We start from the raw sequence: 27,678 nt of genomic DNA, 5'->3' as shown, positions 1-27,678 counted from the left end.
TCTGTATATTTGAAATTTTCCTAAGTTGAGAAAAGTGAAAAACTATATTCTTCTCTCTCTCCCCCACTATCATTGACATATGTAAACTCCTGGTTTTCATGGACAAAGTCTAGGGGGAAACTGACACAGTTGCTGTATGATGTGGTTAATTTCTTTCGTATTTTTCGCTTATTATTACTTCACTTTTTAAGGACATAAGATGGGGAAACGTCAATTCAAGCTTCCTATGCTCAGCAACTGTGTCAGACTAAAGAGCTGCTGCAGCTTCTCTTGCCAGCTGGGCACTTTATCGGGTTAGCATCTGTAGCGGGGGCAGGGGGGGTAGTGTGGTCAGGTCCAGGGAGGGTACAGCCAGGCCAGCGAAAATGGTGGTGCAGCCACCACCTGGAGACTCGATCTCCTCCCACCAGGATTCCTTCTAGGTTCCTCTCATGATGCCTGATGCTGGGCTACAGTCATTCAGGCTCTGCTTCAGGATCTGGACACTGGAAAAGAGCTGGAAGCACTCTGGAGATTCTCTCAGCCAACCCCAGAGGGCTGGCAGGCAGGGAGTTCACACCCTGACCCTCCCTGTTAGACAGAGCAGGTTGGAACAAACTGCTTTCCCAGAAGTCTCCTGGTCTTGGATAAAAAGAAATTTGCACAAAGCAAGGCTGGCACCTAGTGGTTGCTTTATATATTGACGTCTGTATTATACTTCTAACTGGAGAAAGTAATCAGCACAATCCCAACAGGCCTGGAAAGGATGAGAAAAGATACAATTGTAGCACCCTGGTCCTGCTTCCACTAAATTCACCAAATCCAAGCAACAGCAAAAAGCCAATACACTTTGTGAGGCCGAGGCGGGTGGATCACGAGGTCAAGAGATTGAGACCATCCTGGTCAACATGGTGAAACCCCATCTCTACTAAAAGTACAAAAAATTAGCTGGGCATGGTGGCACATGCCTGTAATCCCAGCTACTCAGGAAGCTGAGGCAGAAGAATTGTCCGAACCCAGGAAGCGGAGGTTGTGGTGAGCCGAGATTGCGCCATTGCACTCAAGCCTGGGTAACAAGAGTGAAACTCCGTCAAAAACAAAAAACAAAACGCCAATACACACGTGTACACTCTAAAATGCAAAAACAGAACATCGGTGTAGTGGCGCACACCTGCAATCCCAGCAGTTTGGGAGGCCAAGGAAGGAAGATTGCTTGAGCCCAGGAGTTCAAAATCCAGGCAACATAGTGAGACCCATCTCAACAAAGAATTTAAAAACTAGACAGGCATGGGAGTGCATGCCTGTAGTCTCAGCTACTTGGGAGGCTGAAGCAGGAGACTCACTTGAGCCCAGGAGTCTGAGGCTGCAGTGGGCCATGATCATGCCACTGCACTCCAGCCTGGAGAACAGAACGAGACCCTGTCTCAAAAGAAAAGGCAAAAAACAACAACAACAACAACAACAATGTCGGCCGGGCGCGGTGGCTCAAGCCTGTAATCCCAGCACTTTGGGAGGCCGAGGCGGGTGGATCACGAGGTCGAGAGATCGAGACCATCCTGGTCAACATGGTGAAAACCCCGTCTCTACTAAAAATACAAAAAATTAGCTGGGCATGGTGGCGCGTGCCTGTAATCCCAGCTACTCAGGAAGCTGAGGCAGGAGAATTGCCTGAACCCAGGAGGCGGAGGTTGCGGTGAGCCGAGATCGCGCCATTGCACTCCAGCCTGGGTAACAAGAGCGAAACTCCGTCTCAAAAAAAAAAAAAAAAAAAAAACAATGTCTAGTGAGGGAGAAAGGAACATTGGGAGACATCTGAAAAGAATCTGCCACAGGCTCTCCGCTCATGAAAACTCATTTTGGTTTCTTTACACTAGATAATGTCTTACACCTGATTTCCAACCGAATCAAGACGCTCAGTTCTAAAGTGCTCGAGCTGCAAGTTTCTAGAACGGACCTGTTTGTCCTGCACTTCCATCACTCTTGCTTTCTAAAAGGCCCTCCCTCAAATCCTAAAATCATTTAGATCCCTGGCTCTTAATAGATCAATTTCTTTTTTCTTTTTTCTTTTTTTTCACTCTGTCACCCAGGACAGAATGCAATGGTGCAATCTCAGTTCACTGCAACTTCTGCCTCTCGGGTTCAAATGATTCTTCTGCCTCAGCCTCCCAGGTAGCTGGGATTACAGACACCCACCACTACATCCAGCTAATTTTTGTCATTTTAGTGGAGACAGGGTTTTACCATGTTAGTCAGGCTGGTCTCGAACTCCTGATCTCAGGTGATCTGCCCGCCTCAGCCTCCCAAAGTGCTGGGATTACAGTTGTGAGTCACTGTGCTCTACCCTCACATCCTAATTAGTTGCTCAACTATATCTCCCTGCTCATCACTATGCCATAGTCCCACTCCTAGGGACATTGAACACCGTGTCAAATGCAGGGCCTGAGCAACCAGCTGTGAGAGAATAGTAGCGGAAAAAAAAAAAAAAAAAAAAACTTCTCTTACTTAAGATACCCTCCCCACCCTTATAGACACCTTTTTTCCCTATCTTATGAAACTGAAGCTCAAAATAAACAGAAAATCATTCATTCATGAGGTAACAGTGTGGTAAGTACCATGTGTACAAACCTTATCAACATTGCCTAAACTGGGACATTCAGATATATACACTCGTAAAAGAGCAATGAGATCATTTCTTCCAATGTCATGACTCCAGCCGGAGGCAGAAGCGGCAGTTTCCCTATTTTAAAACATCGTCATTGTATTACTCTAAGAAACGTAAGTTTTAACATTATAATATTCCATGATAAAATAAATTCTTGGCCAGGCACAGTGGCTCACGCCTGTAATCCCAGCACTTTAGGAAGCTGAGGCAGGTGGATCACCTGAGGTCAGGAATTCAAGACCAGCCTGGTCAACACGGTGAAACCCCATCTCTACTAAAAATACAAAATTAGCCAGGCGTAGTGGTACGTGCCTGTAATCCCAGCTACTTAGGAGGCTGAGCCAGAAGAATCGCTTGAACCTGGGAGGCGGAAGTTGCAGTGAGCTGAGAATGCAGCACTGCATGCACTCCAGCCTGGGTGACAAGAGCAAAACTCCATTTCAAAAAAAAAAAAAAAAGAAAGAAAGAAAGAAAAAAGAAATCAATTGCAAATTAACCTATTGGCTTATCACAAGCCAATCAAAATTCCCACAGGATTTATTTTTAACTTGGGTAAAATGTGTGAAAGCTCATCTATAAATTCTTATAGCCACACTGAGAGGCAATTTGACAGAACCTATTGAAATTTAAGGTACATGTAGCCCATGACCAGAATTCCACCTGTCCCTACCCACCCTAGAAAGATGCCGACACAGGTGCCCAGAAGGCAGGAACAAGGTCACCGCAACTTCTCTTTCCTGAGAAACTGGAAGCACCCCAAGCATCTGTTGATCAGGGAATGGTTCAACAGCCCACATTCCTGAAGTGGTTCTCAGAGGCACAGCCATAAGACAGCAGCAGCAGCTGGGATGCATTCTTCGGCCCCCTTCCTGTTGAATGAGAAACTCCAGGGTAGGGCAAAGCAGTCTGTGTTTTAACCAGCCCGCCTGCTGATCCTGCTGTGGGACGTTGTCCCATGTCATTAATTTGGAAAGTCCTCCAAAATATATTGGGTTTAAAAAATAAAAGCAGTGTGGCGATTTCTCAAGGACCTAGAAATAGAAATTCCATTTGATCCAGCAATCCCACTATTGGATATATACCCAAAGAAATATCAATCGTTCTACTATAAAGACACATGCACATGTATGTTCATTGCAGCCCTGTGTACAATAGCAAAGACCTGGAACCAACCCAAATGCCCATCAATGATAGACTGGACAGAGAAAATGTGGTACATATACGCCACGGAATACTACACAGCCATAAAAGACGATGAGTTTGTGTCCTTTGTAGGGACTTGGATGAATCTGGAAACCATCATTCTCAGCAAACTGACCCAAGAACAGAAAGCCAAGCACCATATGTTCTCACTCATAGGTGGGTGTTGAACAACGAGAACACGTGGACTCAGGGAGAGGAGCATCACACACAGGGGACATTTGTGGGGGTAGGGGAGAGACAATGGGGGTGTGGGGGGGAGGGGAGGGTGGAGAGGGATAACATTGGGAGAAATGCCAGATACAGTATGCACGTAAAGTAAAATAAATTTAAAAATAAATAAATAAATAAAAGCAAGCTCAAGTTCCAGAACGATACATACAGTATACTATTTACGGGGGGGAAAGAAATCACTTATTTTCTGAGAGTGCATCTATATTTATACAGATTCACAGAAAAGATTTGGGGTCCAAAACTCTAAAGTAACAGCAGTAGCCTCTGCATATAATCACTAAGCCAGAAGGAGAGCCCAGGTGACGGGCAAAGTCACTCCAGCCTTAGGCGTTGCATTTGCATTTTTTTTTTTTTTTTTTTTTACAATAATGTATTTCTGGTGGAGCGTGGTGGCTCACACCTGCAATCCCAGCACTTTGAGAGGTCGAGGCAGGCAGATCACCTGAGGTTGGGAGTTCAAGACCAGCCTAACCAACATGGAGAAACCCCGTCTCTACTAAAAATACAAAATTAGCTGGACATGGTGGTGCATGCCTGTAATCCCAGCAACTTGGGAGGCTGAGGCAGAATTGCTTGAACCTGGGAGGTGGAGGATGCAGTGAGCCAAGACCACATCATTGCACTCCAGCCTGGGTGAGAGAGTGAAACGATGTCTCAAAAAAAAAAAAAAAAAAAAAAAAAAAAAAAAAAAAAGAATGTATTTCTATATTACTTGTCTAATTAATATGTATTTTTAAATGAGCTTCCTAGAATAGTGAGTCATGGAGCAGGAAAGTAGAATGGTGGTTGCTGGGGCTGGAGGGAGAGTTATCGTTTAATGGATGAGTTGCATTGTGGGAGGAAGAGAAAGTTCTGGAGATGATTGTGGCAATAAACAACATAAATGTACTCACTGCCACTGAACTGTGTACTTTAAAGGGTTAAAATGGTAGATTTTATATTTTACAACTTTAAGTGTGTTTTTTAAATGGTAACAGCTATCTGTGAGGCAGATGCCAACTCAGTTCCCAATGCACCAGACTTCCGGCATGAAGACTGCCCTCCTCACAAGCCTCCTGGAACTCACCAGTGCAGCGTGAACCCAGCCCAGTGTGAACCCAGCCCAGGCAGCAGTGATCGGACTAGGATGGACACCTGAACAAAATGCAACCAATCAGATGTCTCCCCCAGGAACTGGGAATGCGGACTGGCTCAGGTTCCAGCAGGAAACAAACACTTTTAAGCAGGGCTAAGATTTTTATAAAGGGACTACAGTACTTAACAGGGTGAGTAGAGTTAAGGGAGACTACAGGGCGGAGTGGGGGAAGGGTGAGGCATTCTGGGACATGCAGAAAGGGACCAACACAAGGAAATTGTCACTGGACTTCCAGGCAGAGTGAAGGGCACAGGCGGAGGACCAGGGCAGCCCCCACCAAACCACAGTCTGGCAGAGCTCAGCGAGGGAATGCGGACTCTGCGTGGCCTTCAACCCTTCAATCTCAGCAAGGGAGTTGAGCTGATGCCATCAGTGGAACTCAGCCTCAAGGGCACAGAGCAGATGGAGAAAGGTGGAGGGTGGGGGGGAAGGGGTGGACCTAAAGGAGCAGAGAATGCCCAGCTCTCCTAAGAACTGGAAAGTGGCTGGATGATAACATAACCTCAGGAGCAGTCAGGCAACCAAATGACAGCACGAACTCTAAGGCAGCAGTTAAGAGACCACACAGCACTTTGGAAGCCGAGGTGGGCAGATCACAAGGTCAGGAGTTCGAGACCAGCCTGGCCAACGTAGCGAAACCCCATCTCTACTAAAAATGCAAAAAATTAGCTGGGTGTGGTGGTGGGCACCTGTAATGACAACTACTCAGGAAGCTAAGGCAGGAGAATCGCTTGAACCCAGGAGGTGGAGGCTGCAGTAAGCCAAGATTGCGCCATTACACTCCAGCCCAGGCAACAGTTGGAGACGACATCTCAAAAAAAAACTACCTGCCTCCTGTAATCCCTCCCTGCAGCCACGCTGTGTACCCTGACAATTCTTTGAAATTGTAATTACACTTGTTTTGCTTAAACTGCCCTAATTTTTGTTTCTTACAACCAAATAATCTTTACTTAGCAAAGCGGGAGAATGAAAGGCATAAAGATATTTAGGAAAATATTTCAAAGAAGTATAAAGACACCAACAATAAAAATAAATTCTAAAGCCCCCAAAGTTAATCATGTACTGTCAAAAGAGAGAACAATGGAATGGAATGGACAGTGCTGAAACAGACTAGGATCCTACCATGATAAAGCAAGCACACGTGTATAGGATGGGAAGATAATTCCAGTGTGCAGAAAACGGGCTGTGAGTGTGTGGGAATCCCAAGTTAGAGCCTCATCTCAGCCACACTGAAAAGCACTCCATGTAGATCAGAGAAGCAGCTTCCAACTGCCTTAACCCAAGAACACATTTAACATTGCATGCCCCTAAAACAAGCTACTGTCTTAAGTATATGCAATGCACTGGTATGCTCTATCTTAATTACATTTTCTTCTTTAAAAAGTGGTGGCTGCAACCCAATTTAATGATTTCACAATGCACTGAAAAGTCACAATTTACTGAAGTGTATCTGGAAACCATCATTCTCAGCAAACTGATGCAAGAACAGAAAGCCAAGCACTGTATGTTCTCACTCATAGGTGGGTGTTGAACAAGAACACGTGGACTCAGGGAGAGAAGCCTCACACACAGGGGACAGTTGAGCGGGGTAGGGGAGAGACAATGGGGGGTCGGGAGGGAGGGGATGGTGGGGATGGATAACATGGGGAGAAATGCCAGATACAGTATGCACCTAAAGTAAAATAAATAAATTAAAAATATATGTATATAAATACATACACAGAGAGAGATGACAAGACACTAGAACAAAATGCAAGAAATACCTGCCTACTTTCAGAAGAGGAAAGTTTGTTTAAGCTTAAAAATAAAGGTTAAAGAAAACTAGTATCAGCTGGGTGCAGTGACTCACACCTGTAATCATTCCAGCACTTCGGGAGGCCAAGGTGGGAGGATCACTTGAGGTCAGTTCATGACCAGCCTGACCAGTACAGTGAAACCCTATCTCTACTAAAAATACAAAAATTAGCCAGGCGTGGTGGCACGCGCCTATAATCCCAGCTACTCGGGAAACTGAGGCAGAATTGCTCAAACCTGGGAGGCAGAGGCTGCAATGAGCTGCAATCGCCCTCCTGCACTCCTGCCTGAGTAGAGTGAGATTCTGTCTCAAAAAAGGAAAGGAAGAAAGAAAGGAAAGGAAGAGAAGGAAGAGAGGAGGAGAGGAAGAAAGAACGAAAGAGAGAAACAGAGAAAAAGAATCAAAAAAATGAAAAGGCAAACCATGAAAAATATTTGCGGCACATGTTTGGAAAGGAATGATTCTCTTTTATAAAAAAGACTTTATAGGTAAACAGGACAATGCCTTTTTAAGCATGGACAAGGATCTAAACCCACAATATAATAAAGAAATACAAGTGGCAATGAACATTTTAAAAAGTAGTTAAACTGAGAGTCATGATGAAATGGAAATAAAAACACTGCTTACGGAGCCCAAAATTGATAGAACCCTTCTGGAAAGGGATTTTGGTCTATTTCTTAAGTCTTAAGGGAGTATGCATGTTATTTTTCTCAGAAACGCGACTCCTAGAAATATAAGGATACATTTTAAGAAAAATACAAAATATGTCTAAGAATGTTCCTTCTAGCATTACTTACGACAAATGAAAACATGGGAACAGTTAAAGTATAATGGGAGGAACAGTGAGAACCGCAAACATTATTTCAAAGGATAATGGACAATGGATACTGTGTAAAAGATGAAATAAATATATATTGATTCCAATTTCCTAAGAAAAATGTGTATTCATGCAGAGAAAAATTAAAAGGAGACACACCAAAACATAGTTATCTATGATTTTATTTTCCTTCTTTATATCTTTTAGTATTTTCCAAAATTTCCTCTATGAATGTGCCACTGGCTTTCAAAACAAAACATTTTTTAAAATCTTATTTTTAAAAGATTTTATGACGTTCCCTTTTTCACCTTTGGAAAGGGGAACTATGTCCACCCATAAGGCTGTGTCTGCATTTCTTGATTTACGCCAAAGACAAAAAGAAATTTCCGTTAGAACTTACTCCCCCACCCCATCTTCCCTTCCCATACTGGGAAAACATTTAATAATTAACTGCTCTAGAAACAATCCCTTAGCCAGGCGCTGCACTCTGATGTCCAACGTGTACTCTCAGGGCTGCTCCGTGTGGTTCTTGCAGCATCCACAAGACAAGTGGCACTGCTATTCCTCTCCTGTCACACTCCAGAAAAAGAGTTTTCACTGCCATGCTGTGTTATACATCCAGAACTAGCACGCAGCTTCTGGACCTCAAAGTAATCTCTTCTCACAACAGACTTACTTGCTTTCCGGTCTGCCCTTTTTTTGGAGACAGAGTCTCACTCTGTTGCCCAGGCTGGAGTACAGTGCCGCAATCTCGGCTCACTGCAACCTCTGCCTCCCAGGTTCAAGCGATTCTCCTGCCTCAACCTTCTGAGTAGCTGGGATTACAGGCGCGCGCCACCACACTCAATTTTGTATTTTTAGGAGAGACGGAGGGTTTCACCATGTTGGTCAGGCTGGTCTCAAACTCCTGACCTCATGATCTGCCCACCTCAGCCTCTCAAAGTGCTGGGATGACAGCTGTGGGCCACCGTGCCCAGCCAGCCCTCCTTGTATTTCTTATGTCTCATCAAACCACAAGTCACCGAGAGAGACTATACTTCATGACACAGAACTGTACACCTAAAATTGATTAACATGGTAAATAGTAGGTATATTGTGCCACAAAAAAAAGGGGAGGGGACTTTGTGGAGGTTGAGTCATTAATTAACAAGGTCAAAGTCTGGCTGAGTCTATCCAGTCTGTCTTTTAGGTGTAACACATTGCTGTGGAACCCATGCTCACCAGCAAGTGATCTCTGAATTATGAGAAAGCACCCTAACCAGCAAACCTCAGTGGATGCCTGAGGAGACTCAAAGCATCCCAATTCCAGCCAGTCAACTGTTTGTTAACAATTCTTGGTAACCAAAGGAGGGTGTTCAGCATGAAGGAAGAGCATCCAGCACAACACATAACAAAGCCAAGAACTCCAACCCCGTCAGCACAGGCAGGGCGGGATTCGTTCACACCACCAGCTACGAAGGACACCCAGTTCGTTTCTCTTACTCCAATTCCATCCGTACTCTGATCCAAACACAATATTCCAATTATGAAGCCGGTTTATTATGTGACTCTCCTGAGTACAAAGAAGGGTCACCACCCAACGGGAACATCCTGCTCCACTGAGAGGAATGTTACTTCTTGCAAATAAATACAACATACAACACAATTTCTCTTGGAAGCCTGGTCAGTGATTCGACTGTGAAATTGCAACAGCTCCAGAGACAAGAACAAAGTTTTAAGTTTCTGAACCTGCAAAGCTTTGGCTCAGCTTTGGAGCATGATGACCACACAGAACCCATTAAGGGAGCTGCCGAGTCCTCTCTCGGACTTCAGCGCTGCTTCCAGGCTCTCTGTTGAACTTTCTGGACAGCTCTAGGTCGAGGCAGAATCTCTAACAAATTAAACTACAACAGGGCCATGGGCAAGCCCAGGGCAAAATGTTTTCATTACCTAGTTTTTATTTCCCTCTAAAAGCCCTTTCTAACTTTAGCACCCCAGTGGCGTATTTCCTCTCCTGCGAGCCATCATTACCTAGGATATGCCAGGCCATTTCTAATGTGGTAATTTTCAACCTTTGGATTTTTCATACAACATCCAAGCAAACTTCATTTTGTACTACTTTCTACACAATGACTTATAATTGTTCTGAGACCATAGGCATGTGCCATCACGCCTATTTATTTTTCTCAGAAATATTTTTATATTAAAAATTACCTACACATGGCTAGGCACGGTGGCTCACACCTGTAACTGAAGCACTTTGGGAGGCTGAGGTGGGTTAATAACGAGGTTAGGAGTTCGAAACCATCCTGGCCAACATGATGAAACCCCGTCTCTACTAAAAATACAAAAATTCGCTGGGCATGGTAGCACACGACTATCGTCCCGGCTACTTAGGAGGCTGAGGTAGGAGAATCACTTGAACCCAGGAGGTGGAGGTTGCAGTGAGCCGAGATAGCGCCACTGCACTCGTCTGGCGACAGAGCAAGATTCTGTCTCAAAAAAAAAAAAAATTACCCACACATATATGAACACAAGTTATAGTACAGATGAGCACAGCCAGCCCAGTTCCCTCACGTCGAGTGAGCCAGCACCATGTGAAGCAGCGCCACCCACCCCATGCTTTTCCACACAGGGCTTCCTCAGTTGGAATGATGCCTGCTAATCCAGTTACACTGCTGCTGCTTCTCATTCTGCCACTGCTTTGTGATCCACCGCACAATTCTGTCTGCATAAGGACAGTGCTGAGGTGCCACAAAAGTCAAAGACTACTACACCAGATTAAAAGAAAATCTAATTTGATGCCTGAGTTATCTTCAAAGACATGATCACAAATGGTCACAGGAGGAGCATCGTAAAGTTACAGGAGGAGCATTGTAAAAGCCACTGCTGCCTGGGTGGGTTCACTAGTAATCATATCAATTACAGTTGAAAGAACTACAACTAAGGGATGGCAAGAATTCAGATCTGGCCAGACATGGTGACTTGCCCCTAAGCCACGACACCAAGCCAGCACTTTGGGAGGTCAAGGCAGGAGGATTAAGACCAGCAACATGGCAGAACCCAATCTCTACAAAATAAGTATCAAAATTAGCTGGGCATGGTACTGTGCACCTCTAGTTCCAGCTACTCAAGAAGATGAGAGGTGGAAGAATCCTTATGATCACGCCACTGCACTCCAGCCTGGGTGAGAACAAGACCCTGTTTCCACAAAAAAAAAAAAAAAAAAAAGAGAGAGAGAGAGAGAGAGAGAGAGAGAGAGAAAGATAATTCAAATTTGAAGATAACAGAACAAATATCAGTTTCTCCTACCTCACCGTCACTCTTTCTTGGGACCTTTGAGGTCCCCGCTCCTGCCCAGGGCTAGGCCTGGGGGCTCTATTCAGACCACACCCTTGGGTCTTTTGACAGTTTTCATGTCACCCATGCCAACACCAAATTACTCCCTCCAACCCAACCTCTCCCCCAAGTTAAGTGGGTGTGTATCTGCATGCCTCATAGACATCTAGAACTCAACATGCCCAGAACTCAGTTCCTGATCTCCCCTCACAAACCCACTCCACCCACAGCAGCATCCAGGTCCTAGCAAAAAGCATCTATGAATCATACCTGCCTTCTCACTTCCTTGTACATCTCACAAGAAATCCCATCAGCTCTAACTTCCAAATATCACAAGCCAGCCAATCCTTTCCAACTCCAATTAATAGGACCCTGACCCAAGTCACCATCGCCTGTTCCCTGGATGGCTCTAAAAGCACCCCACTGGTTTGTGCCTTTCAAGAAACTGTCCTTCAGTGCTTTCTCAACGCAGCATCGAGGATGATACTGAATCATTAACACAGAAGGCAGACCATGTCACTCTTCTGCTCAAACTGTCACATCAACGTAAGATAGCCCCTACAAAATGGCCTCAAGGCCCTACACAACCTGACTGCTGGCTACCTTCCAATTTAATCTCCTTTTCTCACTATGCATCACATGGACTGCCTCTCAGTTTCTGTCACACCTCAGGCTCATTTCTCTTCCCCAGATACCTACTTCGCTGACTCTTACCTCCTCCCAGTCAGTCTATGTTCAAATCTCTCCCTCTCAGTAAGCCCTACCCTGATCATGTATTTAATTCTGCAACCAGCACTCCCCAACCCTAACTCCCAACCTTCTTAATCTGCTATTCCACCCGTTAAGTTACCACCTTCTAAACAGGTCCATGGCCTGTTAGGAACGGGGTTGCACAGCAGGTGAGTGGAGGCTCAGTGAGCAAGGGCGATCCCCACTCATATTACAGCCTGAGCTCTACCTCCCGTCAGATCAGCAGCAGCATTAGATTCTCATAGGAGGGCCCTACTGAGAGGGATCTAGGTTGTGTGCTCCTTATGAGACTCTAATGCCTGATGATCTATCACTGTCTCCCATCCCACCCAGATGGAAAGAACCGTGTAGTTGTAGGAAACCAAGGTCAGGGCTCCCACTGATTCTACATTATGGTAAGCTGTATAATTATTTCATTATATATTACAATGTAATAATAATGAAGTGCACAATAAATGTAATGTGCTTGAATCATCCTGAAACCATCCCCTGTCCCCACTCGGTCTGTGGTAAAACTGTCAGATCAAACCAGTCCCTGGAGCCAAAAAGGTTAGCATTTACTCACTTATACACTGTTTATGGTCTTCATGTCCCTGGTGGGATGTCAGCTTCTCAAAGGCAGATATCCTTCATTGCTGCTGTTCAGCGGTTACATATCAAGCTACTAAATAATCCCTGACACAGAGTAGGCAATCAGTAAGTACTTGCTGAATGAATGAATGTAGCATGTTGGGCATTAACCACCAATGGAATTATAACAACCCCAGATATAGCAATGCATCCAATGTTTTCATTACGAAGATCCAGTTTCCGAGCCTCAAAGCATTAACCATCGTACTATCGCTTCAAAACCCCCAAACCTGAAGCCCTGACATCTACTTACATTAAAACATACGCATATATTCATTTACACCCGAAGAATCCACTTTTACAAATTCAAGTCAAATACCACCACCTTTTTAGGATTCCTGCCAATAAGTATTTAAACTAGAATCTAATCACAAGGAAACAATTGGACGGATCCACAATGTAGGACATTCTACAACATGGCTTAATTTGTGTGAATTCACTTAAACATTAAAATACACACACACACAAGAGAATGACTATTGTGAATTATTACAGCAATATGACATGTAATTACAACATGATTATTGACTTGATCATGGTTGGAGGGCTAAAAATTTTTCAATAAAAAGTTGGGAAGAAAAATTAATCTCAAAAAACAAAACACAGAAACTTTGCTGCATGATTTAGGAGTGGAAAGAGACAATGAAATACTCTAAAAATACAAGATTCTTTTTGTAACAAGTCTAATTTCACTCTGGATTTTTCTAAACCAAAAAAATTATTAGAAATTACCACATGGTTGTCATCAATTACTTCTTTAAGTAGACTTAGGTGTAAGGGAAATCACACTCATAAGCCAGGTGTTAGTTACCAGTGCAGGATTTAACTGATCAGCACGTGCCTTTCTTTACTGCCACTGCAGCCCTGGGTTCTGAAGTCACAACCCAGTCAAGTGGGAATGAATGAGGAATCAACCAGCTACAGCTGACACTAGACTAACACAAATGTCTTGGTTCTGTCACTTCGTTGCAAAGTCTAGGTTATCCACAAGCTTTGAAAGCACTTACCTATTTAATGCCAGGGGAGTGAAACTGCTTTTTAAAAACCTTTACACCAAAAGCCCAAACATGTGGCTGTATTCCTCTACATATACCACAAGACAAGCACTAGGTAAAGATGAATATTTATTCACTTTACAAAGAAAATGGTATTAAATTGCCATAAACAGCTCCATTTATAGACAAAACTGTACATTACACCAGTAGCTGGTTCAAACTTGCTTTCCCAAGATGTTTATATGGCTCTGGCTCTTAAGTTGAGCACACAAATTTCTGTTCTGCCACTGATATTAAAAAGTCCCTCAAAGATAATGGTTTTGTTTTACATATTCACAGGTGGGAAAAAAAATAGATCCATCTGCCCAGCCCTTTCTTAGAGGTGAGCCTCCATCTGCATGTCCCCTAGTGAGCACTAAGCCGGTATCGGCTCATTCTTTAACCAAAAAAAAAAAAAAAAAAAAAAAAAAAAAAAAAAAAAAAACTACTACTGATAATTTGCAAAGGCTTTTTTTGTAGCACACCAAAATACTTATTTATACATACATAAAAAATCTTAAGTGATATTATCATTTTAAAGGTAAACGGATACCCTAACACTGCCAAGAGTAGGTAATGAAAAGGAAGAAAAACATTAAATTATTTAATTATAAAAATATTTTCTTTGGAAAAAAATTCCAGCAAGGTTATCATTAATATCTAAAACCAAAGAGAAAAAATAAACAATTGTTCTTTGATCCATTAGTAATTTAAATAAAAATGAAAACCTCTTCAAAAGCAGCTATAACTGAATTTTTTACAAAGTTGCAGGTAATGAGCTCTTCTAATCTATACACTGATGATTCTTTACAAGCAATCTGCAGTCAAGAAAACTCCTTAATATGGCTACTTCTCTAGTTTTTCAGTTATCATAATTTTTGTTTTAAAAAAATACTTCACATGACAGCTTAAAAAGTAAGTGGTTATTCTGGGGCAGCACTTCAAATATGCAGTCCGACTCAAACCAGATTCTCACAGTTAACAGAGAAGCTAGAGATAGCGATGATTTTTTTAAAATACAATCATTTTTACTCCGGTTTTTAGTTATCCCTTTGTATTTTATGAAAATGTACCAAATTAAATGTACTAAATTAAAAAAAATTTTCACTAGTGCTGCTTTGCATCTGGATTTGATGAAAGATACCAACCTGAGATAAGAGCTGACTCCTACACGACCATCCAGTTCTTCAACTCCTACGGGAAAGGTCTTTATCTGCACGTAAGTCAATTCTTGATATAACCAATCTTACTAGGATATTATATTATAAAAATATACCATATATTGGACACTGATGTCAGTACATTGCAGAAAATGTGTCTATATACTGTGTAAAGTTTATTAACATTTGAATGAAACACTCTTATTTACACAGTTAAGTCTGGGGTGCTCAGGACAGGAAGGTGGCGTGGAATCCACTGCTGTGAATTTGGAAATGCGCAGCGGTCCTTGGCATCCTGGCACAGAGGCAACCCTCACCACTGGGCAAGGTGAGCCAGAGTTTATATAGTTTGACTGGCTTGCTTTGCTGTCTTCATTCTTCTTCACTTTCATTTTCAGGATCTAAGTCAGAATCGCCATTTAATTCTTTTTCACTTGCTCTATCTCTGTCCTCAGCATTTTCTTCATCTTTTCCTTCAGCATCCTCATCCTCTTCTTCAGCATCATCCTCATCTTTCTCACTTTCACTCTCCTCCTCATCTTCATCCCAATTATCCTAGTAGAAATACCAACAAGGAAAGCATTCATGAAGGCCTCATTCTTACAGAGTATGAGGATATAAAGGCCAATGTATATACCAGGGAATGAATCACTCACTTCAGAATCCTTATCTGCTATTTCATCGTCAGACTCCTCTTCGGAAGATTCTGTAAGGGGAGAAAAAAATCCAGCCCAATTTTAACACAAAACAGAGGGTATAGCCTAGAAATTAAACAGAACCAGATTCCTGAATGTACTTTAGAAAGAAAGAAGTATTACTATTTTAGACAGTCTCCCTCTATCGCTAGGCTGGAGTGCAGTGGCGCAATCCGGCTCAATTCAACCTCCATTTTCTGGTTTCAAGCAATTCTCCTGCCTCAGCTTCCTGAGTAGCTGGGACTACAGGCGTACACCACCATGCCCGGCTAATTTTTTTGTATTTTTAGGAGAGACGGTGTTTCACCATGTTGGTCAGGATGGTCTCGATCTCTTGACTTCGTGATCCGGCTGCCTCAGCCTCCCAAAGTGCTGGTATTACAGGCATGAGTCACTGTGCCGGGCCAGAAATATTATTTATATTTAGCAATCATCCAACTAAGCCGTAACTTTTGTTGTTGTTGTTGTTGTTGTTGCAGGCTGGAGCGCAGTGAAGAGATCTTGGCTCACTGTAACCTCTGCCTCCCAGGTTCAAGCCTCAGGTTCCTGCCTCAGCCTCCTGAGTAGCCGCCACACCCAGATAATTTTTGGTAGAAGAGGGGGTTTCGCCACATTGCCCAGGCTGATCTTGAACTCCTAGACTCAAAGGATCGGCTCACCTCCACCCCCGGAAGTGCTGGGATTATAGGCGTGAGCCACCACACCTGGCTAATTTACTCTTGTATGTATAAAAGCATATCATTATATTATTCCTTCAAGGACAAATCAAGCCAAACCCTTACAAAAATCTCATCTTAAAATACTAAGCTGTATCAGGGCTACCAAATAGCCCCAGTGATGAGGAAAAATTCAACAGAGAAAAGCTGGCTTATAAATGAAATGGAAGAATTAGCATGAATTTTAACCCATAAAGTACTGATAATGAAATATTAGCAACTGTTATGTTAGATGTATGATTGTTGGGGTTGGGGGAACATTGAAACGTTAAAAAAAAAAGTAACATAACTAGACACTTTTCGAAGCACCAAGGAAGACATATGTCACAATGGAGAGGAAAAAAACTGCCAGTAATCTTAGTATCACTAGTGAAAGAACATGCACAATGTGGTTCTTGGTGTGATGCAGTATGAAAAATCAGCACTGAGGCAACCCCTCCAAGAACAAAATCTAATCAAACCTTTAGATATCACATCCAGTTTAAAGAAACTGTAGCTTAAAGGAGGAAATTAAAAGAAACCAAAAGGAAGCAAAGCCACAACCACAAGGTGGAGTATTCTGTGAATACACTTCCCAGTCTCTTCAGCAAGTCCATGTCATGAAACGCTGAGTTCTTAAAGACTAAAAAGAGACTTCAGAAACACAGTAGCCAGATTCAATACCCTCCATAACGTAAAACTCGAGTCTAGTATGGAAAAATCAGCTTTAAAGGATATTTTATGGTTAATTGGAGAAAGATGAAGATGAACAAGGCATTAGATAAAACTAAGGAATTGATCTTGTTAGGTGTGCCAATGTTGTTCAATAATATAGAATGGGGTTCCTATTCTTTTGTGATATTCTAACATTCTTCTTATAGCTACTTTTTCTTAAGAAAATGAATCATTATCCACAGATTAAGTTTCCTTACGTGGCCATCTCCCTAAGCCCATTCCCCAAAAGAAACCACTACTGTGAGCTTATCATTCCCCACTATGCTGTTACAATAGATACATTACCCAAGAATTACACATGCACATATTCACGAAAAACATATGCAGCAGTTCACCCTAATATGCTTTCCTTTCCTGGGTTTCAGCTTCCCATGGCAACTGCAGTCCAAAAATATTAAATAGAATATGTGACGAATCAAGGATTCCTAACTTTGAAATTGAGCGCCAGGATGTGTAGCATGATGAAGGGTCCCGCCATCAGGCTCCTTCCGGACGTAGGGGTAAATCATCCCTTTGTCCAGCTTCATTAGTCATTTAGTAGCCACCTCAGTTACCAAATCAAATGTTGCAGTATCACAGAGCTTATGTTCAAGCCACCCTGATTTTGCTTACTAACACTTTACTAATAATTACAGTTTTAATTTCTTACTGTGCCTGCAGGTATGTATGCATAGGGAAAAAACACAGTACACATGAGTTCTGTACTATACAAGGTTTCGGGCATCCGCTGGGGGCCTGTGAATGTATCCCTGAGGATAAGGAGGCAATACTCTATTACAGTTTTGTGAGTTACCTAACTTATACATTTGTACACAATTATACAATGCTATACAGAAGGTATCATTTTGTGACTTGATTTTGTTATCAAACTTACGCATGTTAACCCAGACCTCTACTCCAGGCACTCTCACTAATGTCATGTTATGCTAAAGTAATAACCCATTTTAAACACACTCCCACTAAAGAAGAATTATGCTGTTTCTAAGTCTTTTTCTTAATTATAAAGGCCATGGTGAACATACTTATATAATGTCTTTACTTACATGTTTTAAAGCTATGTTGTCAAGCCTTTTAGCCTTAAAATGCTTTCACATTCTTAAAAAACTGAGGGATCAAAAAAGTTTTTGTTTATGTGGGGAAAGTATACCTATATTTATCAATTCAAATTCTTTTTTTTTAATTTTTTTTTTTTTTTTGAGACAGTCTTGCTCTGTTGTCAGGCGCCAGGCTGGAGTGCAGTGGCGCAATCTGGGCTCACTGCAACCTCTGCCTCCTGGGATAAAGCCATTCTCCTGCCTCAGCCTGGGACTACAGGTGCACATCACCAGGTCCAGCTAATTTTTGTATTTTTAGTACAGCGAGGGTTTCACCATTGTTGGCCAGGATGATCTCGTGACCCACCCCGCCCGCCTTGGCCTCCCAAAGTACTGGAATTACAGACGTAAGCCACCACGCCCGCCTCAAATTCAATGTTTTAAGAATAATCTGTTTACAAATGCCCAACCATTACATGTTAACATAAATATTTTAATGAAAAAATGATATTTCCAAAACAACAACCAATTCTGCTGAGTACAGTGACACTGTTAAAAACTTCTCATATTTGCTTCTGCATTCTATTTTTTTTTTTTTTGAGACGGAGTTTCGCTCTTGTTACCCAGGCTCGAGTGCAATGGCGCGATCTCGGCTCACCGCAACCTCCGCCTCCTAGGTTCAGGCAATTCTCCTGTCTCAGCCTCCTGAGTAGCTGGGATTACAGGCACGGGCCACCATGCCCAGCTAATTTTTTGTATTTTTAGTAGAGACGGGGTTTCACCTTGTTGACCAAGATGGTCTCGATCTCTTGACCTCGTGATCCACCCGCCTCGGCCTCCCAAAGTGCTGGGATTACAGGCTTGAGCCACCGCGCCCAGCCTATTTTTTTTGATATGTTGTTTTATTTGAACTATATGAAAAAAATCCTCCCACAGATGACTGGTTGAAAAATGGAGGACATCATGAGCCTCTGAAAGAGTTCTGGGCATCCCCACAGCTCCTCTGTTCACACTTGGAGAAGTGTTAATTATTGGGGCACACACAAGCACTTTGGGAGTGCCCCTGATGAATGGAAGGATATGCAAATTGTCAATTTTGACATTACAAAATTGCTCTTTTTTTTTTTTTCGAGACAGAATCTCACTCTATCTATCACCCAGGCTGGAGTGCAATGGCGTGGTCTTGGCTCACTGCAACATCTGCCTCCCAAGCTCAAGCGATTCTCCTCCCTCAGCCTCCCAAGTAGCTGGGAATAAAGGCACATGCCACCACACCAGCTAATTTTTGTATTTTTAGTAGAGATGGGGTTTCACTATGTTGACCAGGCTGGTCTCGAACTCCTGACCTCATGATCCGCATGCCCTGGCCTCCCCAAGTGCTGGGATTACAGGCGTGAGCCACCGAGCCCAACCTACAAAGTTGTTCTCTAAGAAGAAAGCCCACATACTCCCGACCACAGCATGAGTTCCCATTCCCCAAATCGTGGCCAACACCTATTTTCACTCTTTCAAATTTATCAACTTCTCACAACATGGAATGTGACGTATGATGTGATTTTTTTGTTCCATATAAATTATCCATGTACAAATAATGCAAATACACTATGAAGAAAATCTAGCCTCCCACAGATGACTGGTTGAAAAATGGAGAATATCATGAGCCTCTGAAAGAGTTCTGGGCACCCACAGGTCCTCTGTTCACACTTGGAGAAGTTTTAGTCATTGGGGTACACACAAGCACTTTGGGAGTGCCCCTGATGAATGGAAGGATATGCAACCACAGCATGAGTTCCTATTTACTCAGTAAATTCCCCAAAACTATTTACTGGGAAGGCTATCTTCTCCACAATGATACAATACACACCATCAATTAGCACAACAAGAGTCCACAGAGCTACTGGTTTTCTAGGGTTAACTATGCCAATCTATTGGTCCAGCTGTCTATTACTGCATATTAACTTTGTAACTCTACACTTCTATAATCAATTTGCTACTCAAGATTTGAGGATGGTCTAAAATGTTCTCTTTTGACATTTTCAGGTTTTGTTATCAAGATTACACTTGGCTCCTAAAATAACTAAATTGCTAGAACGTGACAAAAAGGATAGCCCAGTGTTGTGGGTCATGCTTCTATTCCCAGCACTGTGGGAAACTGACATGAGAAGATTGTGTTTGAGGCCGCATGTACTAGACAAGCTTGGGCAACAAAGAGACCTCATCTCTACTTAAAAAAAAAAAGGCCAGGCATGGTGGCTGAAGCCTGCAGTTCCAGCTACGCTAGAGGCTGAAGCAGGAGGATCGCCTGAGTGTAGGAGTTTGAGGCCGCAGTGAGCTATGATCGAGCTTGAGCCACTACACTCCAGCATGAGCAACAGAAAGAGATCCTGTCCAGAAAAAAAAGAATGAATCTGTTCTTTACAGGCTCAATAAAATAACCTTCAAATTTTCTGAGCATGACACCTTGTGAGAGGTTTTACAAAGTCAGTTTTAGAGCTATCAGCTTTTTCAAATTTTTTATTTCTTTTAAAGTCAATTTTGGTCATAAATGTTTTCTTAAAAATTAGCTATACCATCGAGATTTTTACATATATTTGCACTAATTGTTCATGTATTGTTCTTCTATTTAAATCTTTTCCATACGCAGCTGGGCATGGTGGCTCACTCCTGTAATCCAAGCACTTTAGGATCATGTGAGCCCAGAAGTTTGAGACCATCCTGGGCAACATGGTGAAACTCTTTCTTTACAAAAAGTACCAAAGTTAGCCCGGCCTGGTGGTGCCCGACTACAGTCCCAGCTACTCAGGAGGCTAAGGTGGGAAGATTGCATTGAGCCCAAGAGGTGGAGGCTGCAGTGAGCTGGGATCACGCCACTGCACTACAACCTGGGCAACAGACTGAGACCCTGTCTTTAAAATAAAATCCCTTCCGAAGATGCCCAATTAGGAGCAGCTCAGGATTGCAGCTCCCAGCGAAAGAGGGGAGGCCGCTGCAGGTGATCACCAGGCAAGAGGGCCTGGAGTGGACCTGAGCAGTCCTACAGTAGAGGGGCCTGAATGTTAGAAGGAAAACTAAGAAACAGAAAGAAATAACTTCATCATCAACAAACTGGACGTCCACTCAGAGACCCAATCTGAAAGCCAACAACTAGAAAGATGACAGGTGGATAAATCCACAAAGATGGGAAGAAATCAGCAGAAAAAGGATGAAAACACCCAAAACCAGAATGCTTCTCCTCCTACAAGGGATCACAACTCCTCACCAGCAAGGGAACAAGGCTGGATGGAGAATGAGTGTGATGAACTGACAGAAACAGGCTTCAGAAGGTGGGTAATAAGAAACCACTGAGCTAAAAGAACATGTTCTAACCCAATGCAAAGAAACTAAGAACCTTGAAAAAAGATTTGACATAATGCTAACGAGAATAAACAACTTAGAGAGGAATGTAAGTGAATTGATGGAGCTGAAAACACAACACGAGAACTTCACGAAGCATGCACAAGTTTCAACAGCCGAACTGACCAAGCAGAAGAAAGGATATCAGAGGTTGAAGATCAACTCAATGAAATAAAACGAGAAGGAAAGATTAGAGAAAAAAGAGTAAATAGGAATAAACAAAGTCTCCAAGAAATATGGGACTATGTGAAAAGACCTAATCTACGTTTCATAGGTGTACCTGAATGTGATGGAGAGAATGAATCCAAGGTGGAAAATACTCTTCAGGATATTATCCAGGAAAACTTTCCCAACCTAGCAAGGCAGGCCAATATTCAATTCCAAGAAATACAGAGAATACCACAAAGATATTCCTCAAGAAGAAAAACCCCAAGGCACATAATCGTAAGATTCACCAGGGTTGAAATGAAGGAGAAAATGCTAAGGGCAGCCGAAGAAAAAGGTCAGGTTACCCACAAAGGGAAGCCCATCGAACTCACAGCAGATCTCTCGGCAAAAACCCTACGAGCCAGAAGAGAGTGGGGGGCCAATATTCAACATCCTTAAAGAAAAGAACTTTCAACCCAGAATTTCATATCCAGCCAAACTCAGCTTCATAAGTGAAGGAAAAATAAAATTCTTTGCGAACAAGCAAGTACTCAGAGATTTCATTACCACTAGGCCTGCTTTATAAGAGCTCCTAAAAGAGGTACTAAACATAGAAAGGAACAACCAGTACCAGCCACTCCAAAAACATACCAAATGGTAAAGAGCATCGGCACAATGAAGAAACTGCATCAACTAACAGGCACAACAGACAACTAGCATCAAAATGGCAGTATCAAAATCACACATAACAATATTAACCCTAAATGTAAATGGGCTAAATGCCCCAATCAAAAGACACAGACTGGCAAATTGGAGAAAAAGCCAAAACCCATCAGTGTGCTGTATCCAGGAAACCCATTTCACATGCAAGGATACACAAAGGCTCAAAATAAAGGGATGGAGGAAGATTTACCAAGCAAATGGAGAGCAAAAAAAAAGCAGGAGTTGCAATTCTCATCTCTGATAAAACAGACTTTAAACCAACAAAGATCGAAAGAGACAAAAGGATATTACATAATGGTAAAAGGATCAATGCAATAAGAAGAGCTAACGATCCTAAATATATATGCACACAATACAGGAACACCCAGATACATAAAGCAAGTTCTTAATGACTTACAAAGAGACTCAGACTCTCACACAATAATAGTGGAGAGACTTTAACACCCCATTGTCAATATTAGACAGATCAACGAGACAGAAAATTAACAAGGATATCCAGGACTTGAACTCAGATCTGGACCGAGCAAACCTAATAGACATTTACAGAACTCTCGAACCCAAATCCACAGAATATACACTCCTCTCAGTACCACATCACACTTATTCTAAAATTGATCACATAATTGGAAGTAAATCACTCCTCAGCAAATACAAAGGAACGAAAATCATAACAAACAATCTCTCAAACCACAGTGCAATCAAGTTAGAACTCATAATTCAGAAACTAACTCAGAACCGCACAGTTTCATGGAAACTGAACAACTGGCTCTTGAGTGTTGACTGGATAAACAATGAAATGGAGGCAGAAATAAAGATGTTCTTCAAAACCAACAAGAACGAAGACACAACATACCAGAATCTCTGGGACACATTTAAAGCAGTGTCTAGAGGAAAATATATAGCAATAAATGCCCACATGAGAAGCAGGAGAAGATCTAAAATTAACACCCTGTCGTCAAAATGGAAAGAGCTAGAGGAGCAACATGAAAAAAACTCAAAAGCTAGCAGAAGACAAGAAGTAACTAAGATCAGAGCAGAACTGAATGCAATAGACACACAAAAAACCCTTCAAAAAAAAAAAACCAATAAATCCAGGAGCTGGTTTTTTGAAAAGATCAACAAAATAGACCACTAGCCAGATAAATAAAAAAGAAAAGAGAGAATAATCAAATAGATGCAATAAAAAGTGATAAAGGGGATCTCACCACAGATTCCACAGAAATACAAACCACCATCAGAGATTATTACAAACAACTCTATGCACAAAAACTAGCAAACCTGGAAGAAATTGATAAATTCCTGGACACTTGCATCCTCCCAAGACTAAACAAGGAAGAAGTCAAAACCCTGAATAGACCAGTAACAAGGTCTGAAGTTGAGGCAGCAATTAATAACCTACCACCTAAAAAAAGCCCAGGTGCAGATGGGTTCAGAGCTGAATTCTACCAGACATACAAAGAGGAGCTGGTACCACTTCTTCTGAAACTATTCCAAACAATCCAAAAAGAGGTAATCCTTCTCAAATCATTTTATGAGACCAACATCATCCTGATACCAAAGCCCGGCAGACTCAGCAAGAAAAGAAAACTTCAGGCCAATATCCATGATGAACATAGATACAAAAATCTTCAATAAAATACTGGCAAATCGATTGCAACAGCACATCAAAAAACTTATCCACCATGATCAAGTAGGCTTCATCCCGGGGATGCAAGGCTGGTTCAACATATGCAAGTCTATAAATGTAATTCACCACATAAACAGAACCAGAGACAAAAACCACATGATTATCTCAATAGTTGCAGAGAAGGCTTTGATAAAATTCAACAGTCCTTTATGCTAAAATCCCTCAATCAACTAGGTATTGACGGAATGTATCTCAAAATAATAAAAGCTATTTATGACAAACCAACAGCCAATATCATACTGAATGGGCAAACACTGGAAGCATTCCCTTTGAAATCTGGCACTGGACAAGGATGCCCTCTCTCACCACTCCTATTCAATATAGTATTGGAAGTTCTAGCCAGAGCAATCAGGTAAGAAAAAGAAATAAAGGGTATTCAAATAGGAAAGGAGGAAGTCAAATTGTCTCTATTTGCAGACAACATGATTGTATATTTAGAAGACCCCATCGTCTCACCCCAAAATCTCCTGAAACAGGTAAGCAACTTCAGCAAAGTCTCAGGATACAAAATCAATGTGCAAAAATCACAAGCATTCCTATACACCAATAACAGACTTCCAAATCAATAACGAACTGCCATTCACAATTGCTACAAAGAGAATAAAATACCTAGGAATACAACTAACAAGGAACGTAAAGGACCTCTTCAAGGAGAACTACAAATCACTGCTCAATGAAATAAGAGAAGACACAAACGGATGGAAAAACATTCCATGCTCACGGTTAGGAAGAATCAATATTGCGAAAATGGCCATACTGCCCGAAATAATTTACAGATTCAATGCTATCCCCATCAAGCTGCCAATGACCTTCTTCGCGGAACTGGAAAAAAACACCTTAAACTTCATATGGAACCAAAAGAGAGCCCGCATAGCCAAGTCAATTCTAAGCAAAAAGAACAAAGCTGGAGGCATCACACTCCCAGACTTCAAACTATACTACAAGACTACAGTAATCAAAACAGCATGGTACTGGTACCAAAACAGAGATATAGACCAATGGAACAGAACAGAGGCCTCGGAGGCAATGCCACACATCTACAACCATCTGATCTTTGACAAACCTCACAAAAACAAGCAATGGGGAAAGGATTCCCTGTTTAATAAATGGTGTTGGGAAAACTGGCTAGCCATGTGCAGAAAGCAGAAACTGGAACCCTTCCTGACACCTTACACTAAAATTAACTCCAGATGGATTAAAGACTTAAACATAAGCCCCAACACCATAAAAACCCTAGAAGAAAATTTAGGCAAAACCATTCAGGACATAGGCGTAGGCAAGGACTTCATGACCAAAACACCAAAAGCATTGGCAACAAAAGCCAAAATAGACAAATGGGACCTAATCAAACTCCACAGCTTCTGCACAGCAAAAGAAACAGTCATTAGAATAAATCGGCAACCAACAGAATGGTTGCAATCTACCCATCTGACAAAGGGCTGATATCCAGAATCTACAAAGAACTATAACAGATTTACAAGAAGAAAACAAGCCCATTCAAAAGTGGGTGAATATGAACCGACACTTTACAAAAGAAGACATACATGAGGCCAACAAACATATGAAAAAATGCTCATCATCACTGATCATTAGAGAAATGCAAATCAAAACCACATTGAGATACCATCTCACGCCAGTTAGAATGGCGATCATTAAAAAACCTGGAGACAGCAGATGCTGGACAGGATGTGGAGAAATAGGAACACTTTTACACTATTGGTGGGAGTGTAAATTAGTTCAACCATTGTGGAAGACAGTGTGGCAATTCCTCAAGGACCTAGAAATAGAAATTCCATTTGACCCAGCAATCCCATTACTGGGTTATGTACCCAAAGGATTATAAATTGTTCTCTGAAAGACACATGCACACGTATGTTCATTAAGGCACTATTTACAATAGCAAAGACCTGGAACCAACCCAAATGCCCATCAACAATAGACTGGACAGGGAAAATGTGGCACATATACACCATTGAATACTCTGCAGCCATAAAAAAAACAATGAGTTTGTGTCCTTTGTAGGGATATGGATGAACCTGGAAACCATCATTCTCAGCAAACTGACCCAAGAACAGAAAATCAAACACTGCATGTTCTCACTCATAGATGGGTGTTGAACAATGAGAACACATGGACGCAGGGAGGGGAGCATCACAAACTGGGGTCTGTCGGGGGGAAACAGGGGAGGGACAGTGGGGGGCAGGGAACCGGGGAGAGATAGCATGGGGAGAAATGCCAGATACAGGTGATGGGGAAGAAGGCAGCAAATCACACGGCCATGTGTGTACCTATGCAACAATCTTGCATGTTCTTCACATGTACCCCAAAACCTAAAATGCACTAAAAAAATAAAAAATTTCTTCCATACCTAATGCCCTTTTTTATCATTGTATTATACTTCTGCCTTTTCTTATCTGATCAATCACAGATTTCTGTCATGAACTTGCCTATTTTAATTACAGGAGGCTTGCCAAAGCAATATCTTACACTGACGTTTCACAAAGATAACAGAAACTCAGTCACTGAAAACTAAAGGCTGTAATTCTAGAGTGCATCCCATGCCCCCCAATCATTACCTTCTTCATACACCAACTTTGCCTTCTGTCCAGGGGAAGTTGTTTCCTTTGTCTTCTCTGATGCTGTTACCTGGAAGAAGATAAAGTACTGTTCTGAAGTACAGTGTAAGCATATCCCAAGTATCAAGACGACCAGCATACCCAGCCTTCCCCACTGCAGCCAACTCATCCTCCACCACAACGGAGGACCTTCATACAATAGAGTACACAAATCCTTCAAATACAAGAGGGAAAATTACTCTGTAAAGCTGAAAAGCTCAGAGGTGATCAGAATATCCTTCTGTGCCAAAATTTTAACTGCAAAAATATCCTATAACTTAGTAACTATATTAAGAATTGAAATACATGGTGAGAAAAAAATTAGAGTAAAAATTGAAACAGGCACAACTAAGCTTTACTACCGTCAAATTGATAGGCTTTCCAAGTTAAAGATTAGATCCTGATTTACCAAATTCCCACTGAAATAGGAAGCTCTAAACCGGGCATGGTGGATCACGCCTGTAATTCCACCACTTTGGAAGGTCAAGGTGGGAGGATCCCTTGAACCTAGGAGTTCAAAACCAGCCTGGGCAATGCCATCTCTACGAAAAATTTAAAAATCCGCCAGGCATGATGGTGCATTCCTGTAGTCCCAGCTACCTGGAAGGCTAGAATCGCCTGAGCGAGGCTACTGTGAGCTATGATCATGCTACTGCAATGTAGCCTGAGCAACAGAGCGAGACCCTTCTCAAAATGATCCTTATTCCTCTCTCCATTCCTACCACATCCAAAAGATTTAGCCCAGAACAATACAATTTACTCACTTGCGTAATTAGAAGAATGAGCTTCCCATGAAGGTGTGAAAGTTTCTGAAAAGTTTTGACTCTGCTTTCCATTAACTGGTAGAGTGCCCCCAGCTGGGGTACCAGGTCAGGCAACTGAAGAAAAAGATGATCATACAGCACTATTAACATATTAGAGATGACAAACACACAAATCATGCTCAGCTATGCCTCAGTATTTAGCCACTGCACCACACACATCTGCTTACAAGTACTTCCAGTGACAGTGGCTACTTGCAACACAGCCTAAAAACATCATCACGAATTTTCACAGAAGGCCCTCAACGTTCTAAGAGAAAAAAATAATAATAATCTTATAAAAAAAACAACAACAATGATAAAAGAGCAAGAGACTGAAACTGCAAGGCCAGACAATCTGCAGAGTGCGACGTCTCTGTATTGATCATATTATTTCAGATAAAGCCAATATCCAATATAAAGTAGACAGGAAATTAAAA

General features: G+C 42.0%; 1 protein-coding gene across 1 annotated transcript in view; it reads right to left on the bottom strand.

The window, feature by feature from the left end:
• Positions 1-13,631: 13,631 nt before the first annotated feature.
• The window catches only part of WDR43 (WD repeat domain 43), a 64,226-nt gene continuing 50,179 nt past the window's right edge, over positions 13,632-27,678 (bottom strand). Inside the window, exons 15-18 of the mRNA XM_003941522.4 lie at positions 27,203-27,316; positions 26,400-26,469; positions 15,371-15,420; positions 13,632-15,269 (exon numbers count right to left, since the gene is read on the bottom strand). Coding sequence (XP_003941571.2) covers positions 15,087-15,269; positions 15,371-15,420; positions 26,400-26,469; positions 27,203-27,316 — 417 coding nt within the window. The 3' untranslated portion in view covers positions 13,632-15,086. The remainder of the gene's footprint in view (positions 15,270-15,370; positions 15,421-26,399; positions 26,470-27,202; positions 27,317-27,678) is intronic.

This window comes from Saimiri boliviensis, chromosome 1 (assembly GCF_048565385.1).
Source record: "Saimiri boliviensis isolate mSaiBol1 chromosome 1, mSaiBol1.pri, whole genome shotgun sequence".
Taxonomy (NCBI): Eukaryota; Metazoa; Chordata; class Mammalia; order Primates; family Cebidae; genus Saimiri; species Saimiri boliviensis.
This window is presented reverse-complemented; position numbering and strand designations above follow the sequence as displayed.